Consider the following 19,701-nt stretch of genomic DNA (forward strand, 5'->3'; position numbering starts at 1 on the left):
TGGAGGGAGGGGGGAGGGGAGGACACTTCATCCTAATCAAGGGAACAGCTAACCAAGATGACATCACTATCCTAAACATGCACACCAAACACCTGACACCTAATTTCATTAAAAAAAAAAACCCACTACTGGAGCTAAAGACACAGATAAACATCAATCCATTAATAGTTGGTGATTTCAGCACTTAAAAAGAAGTAATGGAAGAAACAAACTCACTGAAATTAAATGAAAATAAAATGTAACATAGCAACCTCTGGGACACTGAATAGTCCTACAAGGGAAATTTTTACTTCAAAATGCCTACATTTAAAAAAATTAGAAATTACACAAATGGCTTCATGATGCAACTCAAAAAGTGAGAAAAATAAGAACAAACCAAAGCCAAATTTAGCCACCTCACTGGCATAACACATTTCAAGGATGAATACTGTCATTGTGTGGTTCATTTATTAGCTTTATCATGGCTCCTTGGATCAACCTTCCTCTGAGGCACACTCACTGTTGTTCCTTCTACATTGACCCTTCTGCCAACCACAAAATAGTTAAGAATGGTCTCTGCCTCCAAACCCTTAACAGCAGTTTGGGTGACTTCTGAGAGGAGACTGATGGACCATCCAACTCTGGGGCTGTGATGGAGATAAATTGGAGATAAAACTGCAAAATGGAGGGCTCACCTGTGAGCGATTTTTGCTTAAAGGAGGAAGATCCATTTCTAATCCAAAACTTTGAGGTAGGAACCACAAGATCTTTAATCCAGATCTTGAGGTGGGAAAACACACCTTCAAAACAGATCTAATCTAGCCATTCCTTGTGCTGGAAGCCTATGTAGTATATAGTATATAGTATATAGTATATAGTATATAGTATATAGTATATAGTATATAGTATATAGTATATAAGGACATGGAAGAAGGAAGTGCTCTCTTTGCTTGCTTGCCATTGCCCCGTTAGCAAGTCCATTCCTTCACTAGCATGAGAGCCTACTTCTTCAGGATTCCAGCATACACTGAAGACCAGCTGAGACATCCAACCTCACGGACAGAACAACTACTGAATTTTGCACTTTCTGTTCACAACCAGCCATTGTTGGACTAGCTGGACTGAAGCTTGCAAGTCATTTTAATAAATCTCCTTTCTACACAGACTCTTTATTATGAATTTATTCTTTAAGTCTTGATATTCTAGAGAACCCTGACTAGTTCTGGAACTCAGAACTAAAACTGCTGAAGTAAGAGCTCCTTTGCATTAATGAACTTTCTGTCTCATTAGCTCTTTAAAAACAAAGTAGAGAAATTTCAGATCCACTTAACATCCTTCGGGATCAACGTGATTCTTTGGGTGTTGTGGTACTCCAAAGGTAAAGAGAAGTAGATCTGAGGACTGCTCAGGATGGGATCCCACGCCCTTATCCAGACACAACGAGGCTTCGCAGAACATTCTACCCTGTTTTTTAAACCTTAAGTTCCTCCTGGATCAAATGACCGTCCTTATCAGTTCCACATTAGGACAATGGCTACCCTAAGTCCCCGGCAGGGTAGCCTAAAGTCTGGTCTTATATTACTCTTTTAGCCCTTTGTCTAATAGACTGTTTTCAAAAGTTTCTCCAGGAAGACATGAGGACAACCACTAAGCCACCACAGCCAACAAGTTGAAACTCTCTTACTACATGCTACATGAAGTCAACACAACCTTCTCTCATCCCGATATCCTGAACACTGATCCCAACAACCCAACTTTGTCTCTGCCTGGCAGGAAACAGCCAGATGAACACGGTATTCCTCTTTCTTTTGATGCCCTATGGGCCTGGCTAATAACCCAGAAACCTCAGAGTAGAAATAACATCTACAGGCAGTTCAGGATACAGGAAGTTTCCAGTGAGAAGATCAAATACCTCCATTGGTATTTAAAGCACTGAGACTGCAGGGAAACAAACCTGCAGATGGTATCTTCTACCCCCAAACTCCCCTTTACAGACTATGGAGCACCAAGTCCTCTGCATCTACTCTGTGATCTCCACTCCTGACAAGACACAAGAGACCACCATCCTTCATTGTTCAGACCAAATAACAACATGCTTCTGTAAAGGTCAGTCTCTCTCTTTTATTTCCTGGTCTCCTCAATCAATCAATCAATCAATCAATCACTCTAACCACCTGGACAGCCAAAGGCCTTCATCATTTCCTTTCCTTGTGGCAGACTTTAGGGTTGGAATGCGGCTACTGAACTGGATGAATTAAATTCCATGGGTTTAATTGAGCCCCTGAGTGGCAGGGGCCAGGTAACACCACTGACTGTCAGAGACACAGTGAGTATAGTTGTCATGAAAGGCAGCCAAGCAAAGCCACGTCCACAATGGCCTGACCTGTTGGCAGATCAGGCAAAGTGATTTTTATGGTAGCATGAGCCATATGGACCTATGGTACTAGCTAATCAATCATGGTATTCCCAAGTATGATATAGATAAGAAGCCTGCTGCGTTTTTCTTTGGTCTGTATAAGCAGAAAAACTCTTAAACAAATGGAAGAAAGACTACACTGGATCATAGCAATAAGGAATTGTGGCCTGTGAACCAATATCTAGATTTGAGCCACTTTGCAGACCCAAAACCCCTCGAATAAGAGATGGACAGGTCCTCTGAGGAGAGATCTTGAAGTTTACCGTTACCTTCCCCCATCCTTTCCCAGAGGGACCTATGACCTTTACAAGGATAACTGTACATTGTGGCAAAATAAACTATCAAACTTTCTGGGGTCAATTGGATACTGGTTCAAACTAGCATCTGGAAGGCACCAAGAAACATTTTGTCCCTCTAGTTAAAGTAGGAGTTTATGGCAGTGCACTGGCTGGTTTTGTGTGTCAACTTGACACAGGCGGAGTTATCACAGAGAAAGGAGCCTCCCTTGAGGAAATGCCTCCATGAGATCCAGCTGTAAGGCATTTTCTCAATTAGTGATCAAGGGTGGGAGGGCTCATTGTAGGTGGTGCCATCCCTGGGCTGGTAATTCTGGGTTCTATAAGAAAGCAAGCTGAGCAAGCCAGGGGAAGGAAGCCAGTAAGCAGCATCCTCCATGGCTTCTGCATCCACTCCTGCCTCCTACCCTATGTGAGTTCCTGTCCTGACTTCCTTTAGTGGTGACCAGCAGTATGGAAGTGTAAGCTGAATAAACCCTTTCCTCCCCCTTGCTTCTTGGTCATGATGTTTTGTGCAGGAATCCTAACTTCCTAAGCCAGGTAGTGAAGTGATTAGCAGAATTCTGGCTCAGGACTGATTTGTAGTAGTATGTCCAGGGAGTCCATAAAGCTATCTTGTAGCGATTTCCCAGTCTCAGAAAGTCTAATTTAAATAAATACACTTAGAAGTTTGGAAAAGCCCCACATTGGTTCCATGTAAATTGAGGACTATTATGCTTATATAGGCTAAGTGGAAGCCACTGGAATTACCTTTACTAGGGAAAACAGTACACCAAAGCCAATATCCACTCACTGGAAGAATGAGAGCAGTTGGAAAGATCCAGTGGTGGTGGCCACCACGTATCTCCCTCTAGTGTTCTGATCAGCCTGAGCAGAAGACAGATTCCAGAGGATGAACACTGACAATTTTAATCAAGAGTGATCCCAACTGCAGATGCTGCACCAGATGCTGTGTCCTAACTTGACTACACTAGCATCTCCTGCTACTTGGTAGGCAACTACTGATCCAGCAAATGCCTTTACTCAGTACCTGTCCATAAAGACTAACAGAATCATTTGCTTTTAGTTGGCAAAGCCAACAATATACCTTCAGTTTTACCTTAAGGATATATTAACTCTCCAGCCCAGTTTCATAACTTAGTTTGAAGGGATATTGATTATCTGTCTCTTCTACAAATATCACATTGGCCCACTATACTGATGACATTATGCTGATTGTACCAAGTGAGCAGGAGGAGAAAACACCTTGAACTTGTTGGTAACACAAATGCAGAGATATTCTTCCCTAGGTGAAGGATAAGTTATTACACTTGGCTCCTCCCACCACCATGAAAGAAGGACAATCCTCAGTGGGTGTGGTGTTCTGAATGAGAATGCCTCCCACCCCAGGGTCACATGTTTGAATACTTGGTCCCCAGTCAATGGAACTATATGGGAAGAATTAGAAAGTGTGGACTTGTTGGAGGTGGTATGTCACTGGAGGCAGGCTTTGGGGTTTCCCAGTTAGCTCTTTGTTGAGGTTTGTTCTGTTGCTACCTATTGTAATGCTAAATTCTATATCTGAAGGTCTAAGCTTATAAGCCACTTCTTGCATTTCTTGTGTTTACAAACTTTTGTTATGCAAACCTTGTTCCTAGATTTAAAACTATTGGTTAAATAAAATTGGTTACAGCCAATTTCTGGAGGGATTAGAGGTAGGTGGGTTTGGAATGGCCTGGATGGGAGAGAGAGAAGAGAGGAAAAGGAAGGAGGAGAGAGAGGAAGCCGCCAAGAGGGGAGATGGATGATGAGCACATGGCCAGGAGAAACAGCACATATCTGAGGTACACTCCATGCTGGGGAGGCAGCCAGGCCAGCAGTTAGAAGAAGTTAGAAGGTTAGAAGGGTTCATCCCAGTAATTGTCAAAGCCAAATAATATTGCCATACTCTGAGTCATTTATTTGTAAGCTAGTCAGGGATAAGCTTACTACAGCTCTCTGCCTTGTGTTTGTGGATCAGAATATAGAGCTCTCAGTTCCTACTTTACCACCATGCCTGCCCACCTGGGCCGTGCTCCTGCCCTGATAGTTATGATAGTCATGACAGCCTCTGAAAATGTAAACCCCAGTAAACTGCTTCTTCCATAAGCTGCCTTGGTCATGGTGTCTCTTCATAGCAACAGAAAAGCAACAGTGGGCCTATTTGGACTCTGGAGGCAGCACATTCCTCACTTGGGTGTGTTACTCAGGCCCATATAACAAGTGACCCAGGAAGCTGTTACCTGAGTGGGGCTTGGGACAGGAGAAGGCTCTTCAGCAGGTACAGGCTGCCATGCAGGTTGCTCTACTACTGGGACCATATGAGCCAGCAGACCTGATAGTACTTGAGGTGTCAGTGGCAGACAGAGATGTTCTGCCATTGTACATGAATCACAAAGGAGCCTCTTGGTATGTTGGAGCAAGGCTCTACCATCATCTATAGACAATTGTTCTCTCTTGGAAACAGTCCTTGGCCATCTATGGGGCCTGAGTAGAAAATTAACTGTCAGGAACCATCTAAGATGGACTAAGGCTAGCAAGTAGCCTTCCTGAAAGGTGGCCCATTGTTTTTTTCATGTCTGTGATGGGTCAATTAATGGCAAGGTCCCAAAGAGACTTCAGCTCAGGATTGCTTTTTGCAGCTGATATGCCTTTCCTGTCATTATTAATCTAATAATCCCTGGACATTAGCCCACCCTATTAATCAGATTTTCTACAAATCAACATAAAGATAAACTTTCATGAATTCAAGCTATTTAGATGAATTAATGACTCTTTAGAACTCCTGATTTGGGCTGGCGAGATGGCTCAGTGGTTAAGAGCGCCGACTGCTCTTCCGAAGGTCCCGAGTTCAAATCCCAGCAACCACATGGTGGCTCACAACCATCTGTAACGAAATCTGATGCCCTCTTCTGGAGTATCTGAGGACAGCTACAGTGTACTTACATATGATGAATAAATAAATCTTTAAAAAAAAAAAAAAAAAAAAGAACTCCTGATTTGATTCAAATAATTTTAGAAAGAAAGCTTTAAATGATGGCCTTAGTTGCTTTGCTAGAGAGATGTGACTAAAGGCGTGCGCCACCACGCCCGGCTCTGAGGTAATTTTCTAAGAAACTTTTTGTCTAAGAAAGTATAAAAAGGCCAGAGAAAAGAAAGTTTTTGGATGGATGGTGTAGTGGCTATTCCTGGTTGTCAACTTGACAATATTTGGAATGAACTACAATCCAGAATTGGAAGGCTCACCAGTGACCCTTATCTGGAGGCTTGGAGATCCTTATCTGGATCTTGGTTTGAAGATCTTGAGCCATAGTGGCTATGGATTCCAGAAGATTTAATCTCCGAGTTTAAGGAACACACCTTTAATCTGGGCTACGCCTTTCATCTGGGATTAAAGGTGTGGTGGAACACACCTTTAATCTGGGCTCCACCTTCTGCTGGAGACAATATAAGGACATTGGAAGAAGGGAGTCTAGCTCTTGCTCTTGCTCCTTCGCCTGCTTGCTGCGTGAGACTGAGTAACTGCTAGATCCTTGGACTTCCATTCACAGCTGCGACTGAACCATTGTTGGGAATTGGGCTGCCGACTGTAAGTCATCAATAAATTCCTTTACTATCTAGAGACTATCCATAAATTCTGTGACTCTAGAGAACCCTGACTAATACAGATGGTTTGGCTTGGGGAGCGCTGCCCCACCCATCCATCCACCCAAACGTGTAAGTCTGTCTTCTCATACCTGTGTAGATGCCTGTGTGTGTGTGTATGTAAGCATACATGGACAGTTGTGGAGTTGATTGAGACAGACAGTCGAGCCTGGCCAGAGTGTGGGTGCATGAATGTATGTGTCTGTGCATATTTGCCTATATAAAGCATTTTATTTCTTTTCCTTTCCTTCCTCTCGGTTCACAAAGAGTTAACCAGGGTAGCCAGAGAGGCTTCTGGCTTCCTGGATAGACAGGGAAGGGAGCAATAGCAATAATTTTTTTACTTAATTCCTCGCTGCTATGCAACAAGTGTTAATCGCCCAAGCCAGTGGTTTTTAACCACAGAATAATCAAGAAAGTTTTTAGGATTTTTTTTTTATAAACAATCAGCTTCAGCATATAGCACAGACAGAGAGTTTAAAGGCCAGAGATTATCAGCTGTTGATAATCTACGTCCAACTCTGGATCCCACTTCAGCCCATTCCAGGCTGGGCAGGCTCCAAACCAAGTCTGGTCTACAAACCAAGTTCCAGGAAAGCCAGGGCTGTTACACAGAGACACCCAGTCTCGAAAAGAATTGCCCAAAAGCCTATGGCTTCCACTCCCATTACAATACCTTCTGCTCTCAAGCCGACACCTATAACTTTGTGGGGTGTGCCCTATGATGGACTGACTAAGGAAGACAAGACTAGGGCCTGGTTTACTGATGGTTCTGTACATCATACAAGAACTACCAGGAGTGATCAGCCACAGCATTATAATCCCGTTCCAGGACAATGCTGAGACACTATGGCAGTTTTAATGAGACTGGCCCTCAGCTATTGCTCCAGCTTCATCCTGCCTGCTTCCCACCCTGTTCCCTGCCATCATGATCATGATCTGAAACTATAAGCAAACCACCAGTTAAATGTTTTCTTTTGTAAGGTTCTTTGGTTATGCATCTTATCACAGCAATAGAGCTGTTACTAAGATAGACACCAATGAAGGGACATTTTTACAGTGGGCAGAACTTTGGTTAATATACATAGTCATGGATTTTGCTTGGAAGGAGAAATGGAGGGAGTGTGATTAATTACTGAATCATAGGCTGCAGCCAATGGAATGGCTGAGTCATCAGGGACCTGGAAAGAACCTGATTGGAAAATTTGGTGAGGAAAAACATCTGGGGATTTCTCCAAATGGGCAAAGGATATGAAGATACTTATGTCCCATGTAGATGCTCATCAAAAGGTGACATCAGAGCTGAAGGGGTCTGCGACCCTATAGGTGGAACAACAATATGAACTAACCCCAAGGGCTCCTGTCTCTAGCTGCAAATGTAGCAGAAGATGGCCTAGTCGGCCATCATTGGGAAGAGAGGCCCCTTGGTCTTGCAAACTTTATATGCCCCAGTACAGGGGAACACCAGGGCCAAGAAATGGGAGTGGGTGGGAAGGGAAGCAGGGTGGGGGGGGGGTATAGGGGACTTTCAGGATAGCATTTGAAATGTATATAAGGAAAATAGCTAATAAAAAAAGAAAATTGGGAGAGGTTAAGGATGTTCTAAGTCACAATTCTGTGGCCAATATTAGTTACCAACTTTAAATAAAAATAAAAACTCTTGATTTGTAGCAAAAAAAAAAAAAGTGACATCAGCAGAGGAGTTCAATAATGAAGCAAACAGGATGACCACTCTATACCACTCTATAGACAGTCAGTTTATCTCCCTGGCCATCCTTGTCTTTTCCCAGTGGGCCCATTAATAAAGTGACCATGGTGGCAGAGATAAAGGTTACGCATGAGTTGGACAACATGGACTTTCACGTGCTAAGGATGACCTGGCTGCAGCTGTTGCTGAGTGGCAGATTGGCCAGCATCTGAGACCAACACTGAGCCACTGACATGACACCACTGTCTAGGGGATTTATGAGTCAGTCACTTAATGTCAAAAGTTGACCACCTGACTACACTGGAGCACTTTCTCCTGGAAAGGGCAATGATCTAGTTTTACTGAAACAGATAGTTTCTGCACATTGGTTTTCTTTCTCTGCACATAATGCTCTTCCAAAACAACCATTCATGAACTACAGACCGCCTTATCCACTGGTACAGTATTTTACACAGCATTGCTTCTGACCAAGGAACTCACTGTACAACCTGAGAAGTGTGACAGTGGGTCCATGGTCATGAAATCCATCTTTCCACGTTCCCTGCCATTAATAAGAAGCTGGCTTGAAAGAACAGTAGAGAATGGCCTCTTAAAAATAATACTGCTCACCCCCTCTCCCCATTACCCTCCCCCACTCTCTCCACATGGTCATGGCCAGCTTCTATGTCTCTACTCTCTCCTTTTCCATTGACTTTAGTCTCTCTGCCTCTACTACTCTCTTAACTCCCTTCCCCATGCTCTGAATAAACTCTACTCTATACTATAATAAATAATAATAATAATAATAATAATAATAATAATAGGGGCTGGTGAGATGGCTCAGTGGTTAAGAGCACTGACTGCTCTTCCAAAGGTCCTGAGTCCAACTCCCAGCAACCACATGGTGGCTCACAACCATCCATAATGAGATCTGATGCCCTCTTCTGGGGTGCCTGAAGACAGCTACAGTGTACTTTCATATAATAAATAAATCTTTAAAAATAATAATTTTATGTATCTTATGTTTATGAATGTTTTACTAGCATGTATATGTGTACCATGTATGTGCCTGGTGCCCACAGAGGTCAGAAAAAGGCACCAGATCCCCTGGAGCTGGAATTATCGACAGTTGTGAGCTGTGGGTGATAAGAATTGAACCCTGATCGAACCCTGGTGTTCTGAAAATGCAACTGTATTCTTAACTACTGACCCATCTGTCCAGACTTAAGGGAATGGCCTTTTGTAGATACAGTGTCATCAGGTGGCAGTTGCCTGGAAGAGAGGTAACAGGGTTCTCCAGAAGGCGATATATGCTTTGATTCATCATCATAGACGTGTGTGTGTGTGTGTGTGTGTGTGTGTGTGTGTGTGTGAGTGTGTGTGTGTGTGTGTGTTACAGTTTTGTTTTGTTTTGTTTTGTTTCACAGGTCCAGGAATCAGGGGGGTAGGAAAAAGAATGTTTCTACTCATTAACACCCCTAGTGACCCTGTTTCCAAAAGTTCTGCTAGAGTAGAATTTTTAGCTTTAGATAGGAGAGTGTTCCTGGAGACACAACAAGCTTTCTATTAACCTGGAAGCTTGGGCTTTCCCCTGGCCACTGGGGCAACAGTGTTAAGGAACGGTGACTGACCCAGACTATAGAGGGATATTTGGTTAATTCTTCACAATGGAGGGAAGGACAATTATGTCTGGAGGCAGGAGATCCTTTGGGGTGTTCCCATGCCCTGACTAAAGTCAATGGAAAACTATAACCCAATCTAAGTAGGATGACAAAGGGCTCAGACCCTTCAGAGATGAAGGTATATGTCACTCATCAACTAAAAGAACCAAAACCTGCTGAGTTGCTGTCTGGGGGAGCAGGGAATACAGACTGGTTAGTAGAGAAAGGTAGTCATACCAGCTAAGGACACATGACCAGATGCTAAAACAAAACTGTATCTGACATGAGTGTTTCTAATCTATTTTGTTAAGACTGTTTGTGCATATACACATACAATAAGCAGATCTTTGTATTTTCTTTACATATAATATAACATAATAGACTGAGATAATATTAGTGGCTATTAGTATATTTAAGTTAAAAGACACTGAGAGATAAAGCATTCGAGAGACACTGCCACCTATTCTAAAATATATACCTAGCTTGCAGTTGTATGTGGGATAGTTAAGTTATGCCATATTATGATATGGTGGCTGTTTTCTTTAGAAATGAGACATGACATAAGGAGATGTGACTGTCTCGAGTGGACGGGGTGATCTATGATGACTAATCTTGGTTAACTTTGCCATATCTGGAATCAACAAACAATGCAGCAGCTAGGTAGGCCTGCGGGGACCTTGCTTATCTGTGGTACTTACTATGTTCCGGTGCTTTCTTCTCCTGTACTTTGCCACATGCTCAAGTATTCTGTTCTGAGACTGTGACTGAGAGCAAGTCACACTGAAAGCTCTGCCTGTCCCAAGAGCAAGGCTGAAGGCAAGCTTAGAAAACTGGTTTCAAGGGGCCTGAGACAATAATGACTTGTGTATCAGGAATTTGGTTTGTAAAGATGAAAGTGATCTTTGACAAGCTGCCATGACCAAAGATTAAGTCTGGATCACTTCCAACATTTCTCCAGAGACCGGAGCAGTCCTTACCTGACCCTGTTCGTCCCACAATGCCTATCTTTTCCTTGGGCTTGATGGTGAAGGACACTTTCTTAAGGACCAGAGGGAGATTTTCCCGGTATCTCATTTCTGCATTCTCAAAGGTTACTTCTCCCTCCTGGGGCCAGTCATGGGGAGGAGCCTTGTTCTTGATTCTGGCAGGTGCTTCCAAAGAGAGAGTCTGAGGAGAGAGCGAGCGAGTGCTTCAGATTCCTGTGTTGTAGCAAAGCTTCTCAGAGAGGGCAAGCGTGGCAGCCAAGGTGCCAGGCTGCCACCACTGAACCCTGCTATAAAAGGATATTTTGACAGTAAATGTTCACAGCCCACCAATCAGACTGAGACACGAACATGGCTACTACCACGGTCTGCAACTGCGTGCTTGCACAACACTGCTGCCATGGACAGAAGGAAGACCTTCGGGTGGAACATGAGGCCTTCCCATCCCTCAACAAGTTTCACTGGAATCTTCTGAAAATATTCCACTTGAAACAGAACTACATCACTGGCCTGAATTAAAACTGAAGTAAGGTATTTAACATTTATTGAACATCTAAATATGTTGGCCAATCTAAGAACTACAGACTGCAATTCTAGCTTTGCCACCCATGGCCATGTGACCCACACGTACCACCCATAGCATTATGACCTGCTGTACCCGCTACGCATGGCATTGCAACCCACTCAAGCCATTTCTGCTTTTTAGTTCCTCATTTCCAAACTGTGCAGGACTGGCCCTGGGAACGCATGCCTACATTAAAAGGCTGTTAGAACGTCCTGTGTGATTGGTTTTAGCAGTCATCCCTCAGTGTTTTAAAACTTCTCTGGCAAATAGTCATTGACTTCATACCACTAAGGTGAAAAGCACAAGGGAGTATGCATGTGAGTGTGTGTGTTTGTGTGTGAGTGTGTATGTCTGAGTCTGTGTGTGTCCTGAATGTGTATGTGTGAGTGTGCATGAATGTGTACGTGTGAGTGTGTGTACTGAGTTTGTGTGTGTGTAGAGGAATGGAATGACTGTGCTGGGATAGGAATCTGGGTTGCAGACTGGCATCAGGAAAGCAATCTTCAAAACAATCACTGTTTGAGCAGCGTCCACTCTCCCTCCACTGTCTAGCTAGTATCCTGCTCTCTTCCAGCAAAAGACTCATCAAGAGCAATGTTCCTCAGTGTTACATTATACACGTGTGCTCAGCACAGACCACAACACTGCACAAAGTCGCACCAGCTGAACATGCAGAACAGCTGTTATCAGGTACATCACAAAGCTACCTGAACTTTTTATGAGAATAATCATTTGTTAAGTTTCAGAAACAGCTGGGACTGGAGAGATGGCTCAGTGCGTAAAAGCACTGACTGCTCTTCCGAAGGTCCTGAGTTCAAATCCCAGCAACCACATGGTGGCTCACAACCATCCATAATGAGATCTGATACCCTCTTCTGGTATGTCAGAAGACAGCTACAGTTTACTTATTTACAATAATAAATAAATCTTTTTGGGCGGGAGCAAGCAGAGACTGAGAGAACAGAGATGACTGGAGCAAGTGGGGCCAACTGGAGCAAGCAGAGGTCCTAAAAATTCAATTCCCAACAACCACATGAAGGCCCACAACCAGCTGTACAGCTACAGTGCACTCACATAAAAATAAATAAATAAATAAATAAATCTTAAAAAAGAAAGAAAGAAAGAAAAACCTGATAAAGTCAGGTGGTGGTAGTGCATACAACCTTTAATCCCAGCACTCTGGAGGCAGAGGCAGGCAGATCTCTGAGTTCAAGGACTGCCTGGACTACAGAGTGAGTTCCAGAGTTTTTGGACAGCAGGGCTACACAAAGAAAAAACCTTATCTCAAAAAAAAAAAAAAAAAGGAAGAAAAGAAAGAAAGAAAACATATCTGACGGAGGCTAGCAAGACGGTTTAGCAGGGGAAGGTGCTTGCGGCCATGCTCCACAGCCTGAAGTGAATCCCTGGAACCGACAGATTAGAAAGAGGGACTCAATCCCCACAGGTTATACTCTGACCTCTACATGTGGACATATGTACCACACACACACATATACAAATACTAACTAACTAACCAAATAAATACATAAAATGCATATTTTTTAAAAATCTTCTAAGTAAACCACATATGGCTTCACATATGTGAACCTCTAAACCCACACTTGGGAGGCTAAGGCAGGAGATCATGACTTCCTGGCTAGCCTGAGCTACACAGAAAGAGCCTGTATCAATGTAAATACGTAAATGATGTCTTCTGATAATCAATGATGTTCGTTCTCACATTAGTGAAGCTACATCTGCTAGAACGTACAGTTCTCAATGGGAAGAGTTCTGCAAATCCACCTGACCATCAGCCTTGTAGACCACGAGCGGTGTTTGCTTCCCTGTGAGTAATGGTGCAAATGCAGTGATCCTCAGGGTGGCTTACAGAAGAGGTGATCTTGAGAAACATGCAGTCTCCACTAGCCCTGCAATACTTCTTTCTACATAAAACTGCTTGAAGAGTTGCAGGGAGGACTTGAGCAAGACAAACCTCAAGGCAAGACTGAGAGGCTGCAGGGGGAGGGTGGGAAGAACCAATAGTCTCAGTAACAGCCAAGCCTATTCATTTCTGTGGGTAGAACAGACTAGAGTTAACCACGCAGCTTTAACACCGAGCCGGCTCTGGCCTCAGCACTTTAGTCTAGGAGAGGAGACCCACACTAGTCAGTTGGTCTCCTGCTCTGTGTATTCAGATGCAGATTTCTGTGCCCTTGATTTCGTTACAGTCAAGACACAGGCAAGGTAATGAATATTTGAAGAATCTCCTGTTCGTTGTAGGATTAAAGAACACTCCCTAATTATCTCTGACTGGTTAATAAAAGGCTGAAGAGCCAATAACTAGGCAGAGGAGAGAGAAAGGCTAAACTCCCAATCCCAGTCGGGGACCCAGGGAGAAGAGCTAGAGAGAAGCTTGTAAGGATCCAGGAGAAGGGCCAGGAGGCAGGGGGAGAAAGGAGATCATGAGATCAGGTGTGAGGAAGAGTCAGCCAGAGAATCCGCCATGAGAACACATATGTAGCAGAGCAAGTCAGGGCAACTCACACTGCAATAACTCAGGTGTGTGGCTGGGAAGTGGTTAGATAGCACAGTGTTAGGAATAGCTGCTCAGTTATTGTATTTAAAGGTTGTTGAGTAAACTTAACAGGTCTCAGTGGAGATCATTTGGGTTATCGATTATTTTCTCCAGGTTAGGAAGAATTTCCACTTTAAATTTCATCCTATACTAATCTCCATCAAAGGTTCAGCAAGGGATCCTGGCGGCCATCCTTAGTCAAGGAATTAGTCCAGACTATATATTCAAATAACATATTTTACTTTATTCTTTAATTTACTTCAGAAGCAGGGCCCAGAGCCCCCTGAGCTGAAACTGACCCGAATGCCCGTTCCCTGAGGATGCAGCTACAAAATACTTCCTTCCAAACCTAAGGCTGGGGAACATTGTAGAAGAGGGGCAGGGAGGCTGTAGCAGCCAGAGGACCAGAAACTTGGCTGTGAGATTGTGTCTCCTAGTAATTTCAGAAGCAACCCCCATAAGGTCTCAGTAACATGGCTCCCCAAACATGAGCTGAACAAGGAGGACACCAGTGCACAGGCCAAACTCCACAGGAAAGGCACTGAAAGCCTCAGGCCTGCACGAAGCACTACGGCAGCTGAAAAAGCTGGAAGTGGGGGAGGAGGCCCTCCCAGGGAAGAGCACGCAGCTGGTACTCTTCCCGTACTGCCAGCCAGTCAGGCAGCCCTGAAAACATACATACATACATACATACATACATACATACATACATACAAGCGACACTGTATGAACTCAACTAGACCAGATTAAGAATGAAAATGACGTATGGTTTATACTTCAGAGACAGGGCCCAAGAGAGAGCCCTGAGCTGGAACTTACCTGGGTGCCTCTTCCCTGACAATACAGCTACATACATAACGCAAAGCTGTATTTGGGGAAAAAATATATACGCATGCAATTACAATTGATGGAGAAAGGGACCGTGAACTTGAGAGAGAGTGGGGAGGGGCATAAAGGGAGTAGGGGGGGTGGACGGAAGAGAGGGAGGCAGAAATACTGTAACTAAAACACAATCTCAAATAAAAGTAAAAAAAAAAAATTAAGTATAGAAAATGGTGTATGGTTTTAATGAGTATAAGGAAAATGTTATGTAGTCTCCCATAAGCCTGAAGCAGGCTATCTAGAACCTGACCTTGCTGCCACTAAGGAGATTATGTAGGGTGGAGCCTTCCTGCCTAGATCACCCTATTGTTCTGCCACTGCCACTGTTCTTCTTCAAGATACTGCTACCTGATGAGAGGCCCCCCAGAGCTATTCTAGAGATTACACCCGCTCCAAGGATGAATTGGCGGGAATGGACTTTCCCCCCTCTTTTATAAAGCATGTCCGCCATTAAAAATTTGAACCTTGAGCAGACTAGCATGTCTTGGTTTCATTATTTCTCAACCAGCCTAGGTTCCCTCTTCTCTTCCAGATTCCAAGATGCCTTCCAGGCTCGAAACCGGACATGTGAGCCTCTGGCCCGCCCCAACAATGTTACATTAGCTTAACTGAAAAACAAGGTTTCTGAGTGTGACACGTTTAACTCTAGAAAGCAGCCAGTTCTTCAGGAACTCTTAAGGTTGAGACTGCTGAGCCTCAGAAGTGGGGATGAGACAGGTAGAGAAAGTGAGGCTCCTCACCCACATTCAGGACAGAAAGAACAAAAGAACTCCAAAAGGAGCCAGAAAGGCCTGCAGCATCCTGACCTTGATATAGTGGTTGATCCTCTCCACGGAAGTGAACCGTGCTTCTGTCTCCGATGCCAGTCTGACGGTGAACTGGAATAGTCCAGTTAACTGAAAGTAAGAGACAGGAGCGAAGAGAGAAGCCGTGTCAGTACAGGGCGAGCAGGCAGAGGGCGCTTCCTAAACCTGCAGCCGCCACACAGATCCAACCAGCGCCCACACATGCAGCATGAAGTCTCCAGCCTCAGTGGTTGTCTTGCACTTAACACCACACCCAATACCCTCATAGAACACAGCACCGAGTCACACTGGTGCACCATGCTTTTGTGCTCTTGGTTTCCAGTAACACATGTCTTAAGCTGTGTAACCGCTGAACCACCCTCAGCCTGTTACTGGCAACCAGAACACACGGACAGTCCAACCTGTAAGCAAGTAGGGAAAACACTTCCAGGAAGTGCTGTAAGAGACAGCACAGCCCTGTGCACCTTAGAAGACTGTGTGGCACACAGCCAGCTGGTGAGTCTAGACAGAAGCCTGGGCATGCACAAAGACACCCTCTTTGGAGTTCATTTGCCTTATTTTTATCTTTGCAATATGTTTAAAAACAAACAAAACAGCCAAAAATCACATAACAGGCCGGGTGGTGGTGGCTTACGCCTTTAATCCCAGCACTTGGGAGGCAGAGGCAGGTGGACTTCTAAGTTTGAGGCTAGCCTGGTCTACAGAGTGAATTCCAGGACAGCTAGAGCTACACAGAGAAACCCTGTCTCAAAGAAAAAAAATATCACACAACAGTATGATAGTATAATAACTCCTGGGAGCCAGAATGTTCCCTGAATACATAATCCATTTATAGTCAATGCTGCTTCACGTACATTCCCAACGGTTCCACTCCATTCTGTGGAGCAGAACCCTAACACTACCATGATATAGTTAAGTATTTCAGCTCATGCCTCTCTAAAATATAATACAGCTCCAATAACACTTTTAAAATTTGATAGAAGCCGGGCGTGGTGCCGCACGCCTTTAATCCCAGCACTCGGGAGGCAGAGGCAGGCGGATTTCTGAGTTCGAGGCCAGCCTGGTCTGCAAAGTGAGTTCCAGGACAGCCAGGGCTACACAGAGAAACCCTGTCTCCAACCCCCCTCACTCCCAAAAAATTGATAGAAATTACTTGTGTGGACTGATGTCAAACACCTTTAAATAGTCAGTGGTCAAATTCACAGACTCGTTTGGAGCTATTTGAGGTCCTTCAATCATCCCTCGGGATGAGCGGCTTCTGCTTATTTATCACATTGGGAGAAAAAGGATTCTAAACAGAAAGCACAGTGAGCAGCAAATGGAAGCTGGTACACTACTCAGGAAAGTATGAAGGTCCCAGCGATGAAACGGCGGTGAGCACACCTACAGGCACACTTTCATGTGTTTCCTTAGAGGATAATGTGTATTTCTTTTCTTTCCTTTTTCTGAGACAGGGTCCTACTTGGCTGTCCTGGAACTTGCTATGTATGCAAGTCTGGTCTCAAATCATCGGGATCCCATTGTCTCTGCCTCCCAACTACTGGTATTGAATATTTCTGTGCTAGGCATGGTGGCATACAGCTTTAATCCCAACACTCAGAAGGCTGAGGCAGGCAGATTTATTTCTGAGTTCAAGGCTAGGTTGGTCTACATTAGTGAGTTCTAGGAGAGCCAAGGTTAAAAAGTGAGACTCTTAAAACGAACAAACACATGTATTTAATACACATAGCAGATTATTTTAATTCTAATTCTCCTCCCCAACCCTCTTCCCTCGTCAAGTGCCCACAACTGACCTGCACAGCGTAGGAGATGGCAAGCCCCGCATAGGCTGAAGGGATCTGTCCATGCATGAGAACAATCATCAGGCCAGTGGTGGTAATCAGGGCAATGCTGATGAGGTCCAGCCGCACTGCCAGCCACCTCATTGCACAGGTGAACAGGAAAAAGGGAGCCTGGTTGTCATCCAGGAGCTCCTGATACCTGTGAGGAAGAGGAAATGGCAAAAGGATAAACAGAGCCACACACCCCCCCCGCATGGGCTGCTGTCAACCCGCCAGTGGATCAGAGTCCAGGGCAAGTACTTTCAGATCTTCAACCACAGAATTACCTGGCAGCTTCAGAAACATGGGCTGCACACACAGGAGGACACACACAGGGTGATCGAGTGTTAGTTACCCTTTGGAAAACACTAAAACCCACACTAGAAATGTTAGGGAGGACAAGATGTGGAGGTGCACACCTTCTATCTCGGTATTTAGGAAGCAGAGGCAGGTGGGCCTCTGTGAGTTTGAGGCCAGCCTGGACTAAATACAGAGTTTCAAACCAGCCAGGGCAACATAGTGAGACCACGTCTTCCTCTCCATACCCCCACACCCCAGCTATGGTTTCTCTGTGTAGCCTTGGCTGTTGTTGGACTTGATTTGTGAACCAGGCTAGCCTCAAATTCACAATGATCCTCCTGCCTCTGCCTTCCAAGAACTGGGATTAAAGACATACTCACCGAGACCATGTCTTTTAAAAAAGCAAAAAGCCTAGGGGCTGGAGAGATAGCTCAGAGTACTGTCCTTGCAAAGGGACTCCACACAAGGCAGCTCACAACCACATGTAGCTATATACAGTTCCAGAGTACTTAATGCCCTCTCCTGGCCTCCCAGGGTTTCTGCACACATGCAGGGTACATACATTCATTAAATTTATTACACACACACACACACACACACACACACAGAGGGGGAGGGGGAGGGGGAGGGAGAATTTAAAGAGTTTTTTCGTGTGTCCGCGTGCAGAGTGGCATGTGTGTACACGTGTGCTTGTGAAGGCATGAGGAAACTTCCACCTTATTTACTAAGGCAAGGTCTCTCAACCAAACTTAGAGCTGGCCCACACGGCTAGTCTACCTCACCAGCTCACTGTTGGGATCTTGTGTCTTAGCCTTTCAAGGCTGAAATCACAGGTGAGCTGCCATGCCCATCTGGCAATTGCATGGGTTCGAAGGCCCCCAGTCCTCATGCTCGTAGAGCAAGTGCTATACAAACTACACAGCCCTTGACGTTTTAGAAAGCTCACTACAAAAAGTCAGTCTTTTCTTACCAATTTCTGGGTACCCAGTTCCTCTTTCCACAGACAGCTACTTTTTCTTACACATCCTTTCGGAGATATCTAAACATACACACATACATTCTCAAAGGAAGCATGTCATATATCCACGTTTGTCTCCTGGGCTGTGATTCTATCTTCTAGTTTTCTCAGAAAAGGTCTTAGCAAGTGGCTGAGTTTCAGTCAGAGACAGTTCCACTGCATCAGTAATACTTTTGGGGATGAGCTTTTCCATCCCAAGCTTTGGCCCTGAATGGCCCCTTGAGGTCATTCTAACTTAGAGACGCCAGTTACCCTCCGAAACCTTTGGCCCCCAGCAGCACTGACCTGTGTAAAAACTCCTGCCTTTTGTTGTAGGCATGGATGGTGGCCAGGCCCTGAATGCTAGACGTGATGTGGGAGAGGAAAGGAGACTGCGTGATATTGTCCAACCGCTTTAGCTCACGAATCAGGACCCTGGGAGAGAATGGGTTCTGAGTCACAGCAGGAAGACAGCAGCCATGGCCCCCTCTCTCCCTGAACACACCCTACTTACCTGGAGACAATGTGGAGAAGTGAGAAGAGGATGAGGAGAGGCCCCACCGCCACGAGGAACCATGGGAAGACTCCAGCAATCATTCCAACACAGAAGAACACCAGGATTACATTCTGAATAAACATCTCAGCCTGGAACGGCAGCCGCACATCCACTGCACAGACCACAAGAGAACAAGTTTCAGACTCTTGGATCCCACAAACAAGAAAAATGGAGCTTAATAGGCTTTTGGGTTTTTGTTTTTTTTGTTGTTGTTTTTCTCGAGGCAGGGTTTCTCTGTATAGCTCTGGCTGTCCTGGAACTCACTTTGTAGACCAGGCTGGCCTCGAACTTAGAAATCTGCCTGCCTCTGCCTCCTGAGTGCTGGGATTAAAGGTGTGTGCCACCATGCCCGGCTCTGTTTTTGTTTTTTGAAAACTTTATGAAACTCCTGAGGTCTGTATATTAACGTCAACATTTTATGAAGGAAAAACAAACCCAATTGCTCTCACTTTCCTGTGAGTGGTCTTCCTCTTCCACCTTCTCTTTTTGGGTCAGTTTCTCCTACTCTTGCTAAACAGTTCTCCACTATAAAGTAT

General features: G+C 44.6%; 1 protein-coding gene across 18 annotated transcripts in view; it reads right to left on the bottom strand.

Moving 5' to 3' along the window:
- Abcc5 (ATP-binding cassette, sub-family C (CFTR/MRP), member 5) overlaps window positions 1-19,701 on the bottom strand; it is a 95,126-nt gene that overhangs the window by 15,387 nt on the left and 60,038 nt on the right. For 14 of the 18 annotated variants that reach the window (XR_384568.1, XR_001781830.2, XR_001781832.2 and 11 more), the window contains 5 exons: window positions 19,124-19,277; window positions 18,916-19,044; window positions 17,286-17,472; window positions 15,493-15,582; window positions 10,680-10,869 (listed from right to left, as the gene is read on the bottom strand). Coding sequence is in view for 9 of the 18 variants with exons in the window: in NM_013790.2 (NP_038818.2) it covers window positions 10,680-10,869; window positions 15,493-15,582; window positions 17,286-17,472; window positions 18,916-19,044; window positions 19,124-19,277 (750 nt within the window). In the remaining 9 variants the exon portion in view is untranslated. The remainder of the gene's footprint in view (window positions 1-10,679; window positions 10,870-15,492; window positions 15,583-17,285; window positions 17,473-18,915; window positions 19,045-19,123; window positions 19,278-19,701) is intronic. The other 4 variants (XR_384569.1, XR_001781831.2, XR_001781835.2 and 1 more) reach the window with 1 other exon arrangement.

The sequence above is a fragment of the Mus musculus genome, chromosome 16, assembly GCF_000001635.26.
Source record: "Mus musculus strain C57BL/6J chromosome 16, GRCm38.p6 C57BL/6J".
In the NCBI taxonomy this organism is placed as follows: Eukaryota; Metazoa; Chordata; class Mammalia; order Rodentia; family Muridae; genus Mus; species Mus musculus.